This window comes from Aptenodytes forsteri, unplaced genomic scaffold, assembly GCF_000699145.1.
Source record: "Aptenodytes forsteri isolate BGI_AS27 unplaced genomic scaffold, ASM69914v1 Scaffold261, whole genome shotgun sequence".
NCBI classification, from domain to species: Eukaryota; Metazoa; Chordata; class Aves; order Sphenisciformes; family Spheniscidae; genus Aptenodytes; species Aptenodytes forsteri.
This window is the reverse complement of record NW_008795583.1, coordinates 74,484-74,841: the sequence shown is the minus strand read 5'-3', so window position 1 is coordinate 74,841 and position 358 is coordinate 74,484. Positions and strand designations below refer to the sequence as shown.

At 64.5% G+C, this 358-nt stretch overlaps 1 protein-coding gene across 1 annotated transcript in view; it reads left to right on the top strand.

Moving 5' to 3' along the window:
- Nucleotides 1-358, top strand: part of CAD (carbamoyl-phosphate synthetase 2, aspartate transcarbamylase, and dihydroorotase) — a 24,227-nt gene that overhangs the window by 11,821 nt on the left and 12,048 nt on the right. Inside the window, exons 8-9 of the mRNA XM_009282314.1 lie at nucleotides 6-74; nucleotides 169-300. Coding sequence (XP_009280589.1) covers nucleotides 6-74; nucleotides 169-300 — 201 coding nt within the window. The remainder of the gene's footprint in view (nucleotides 1-5; nucleotides 75-168; nucleotides 301-358) is intronic.

Genomic DNA, 358 nt, shown 5'->3' with positions numbered 1-358 from the left:
GCGAGGTGCTGATCCTGGGCTCTGGTGGCCTCTCCATTGGGCAGGCGGGCGAGTTCGACTACTCGGGGTCACAGGTGAGTGCCCACCCTGGGAGCACAGGGGGTGGTGGGGGTTACCAGGGGGTGCAGGCCCAGGGTCACCAGCCATGACCCTTCTGCTCCCCGTAAGGCCATCAAAGCGCTGAAGGAGGAGAACATCCAGACGGTGCTGATCAACCCCAACATTGCCACGGTGCAGACTTCCAAGGGGCTGGCGGACAAGGTCTACTTCCTCCCCATCACCCCCGAGTATGTCACCCAGGTGAGCACCCTGGGGTGCCGGCTAGGAGAGGGGCAGTTTGGGGTGCAGGGGGATGGGG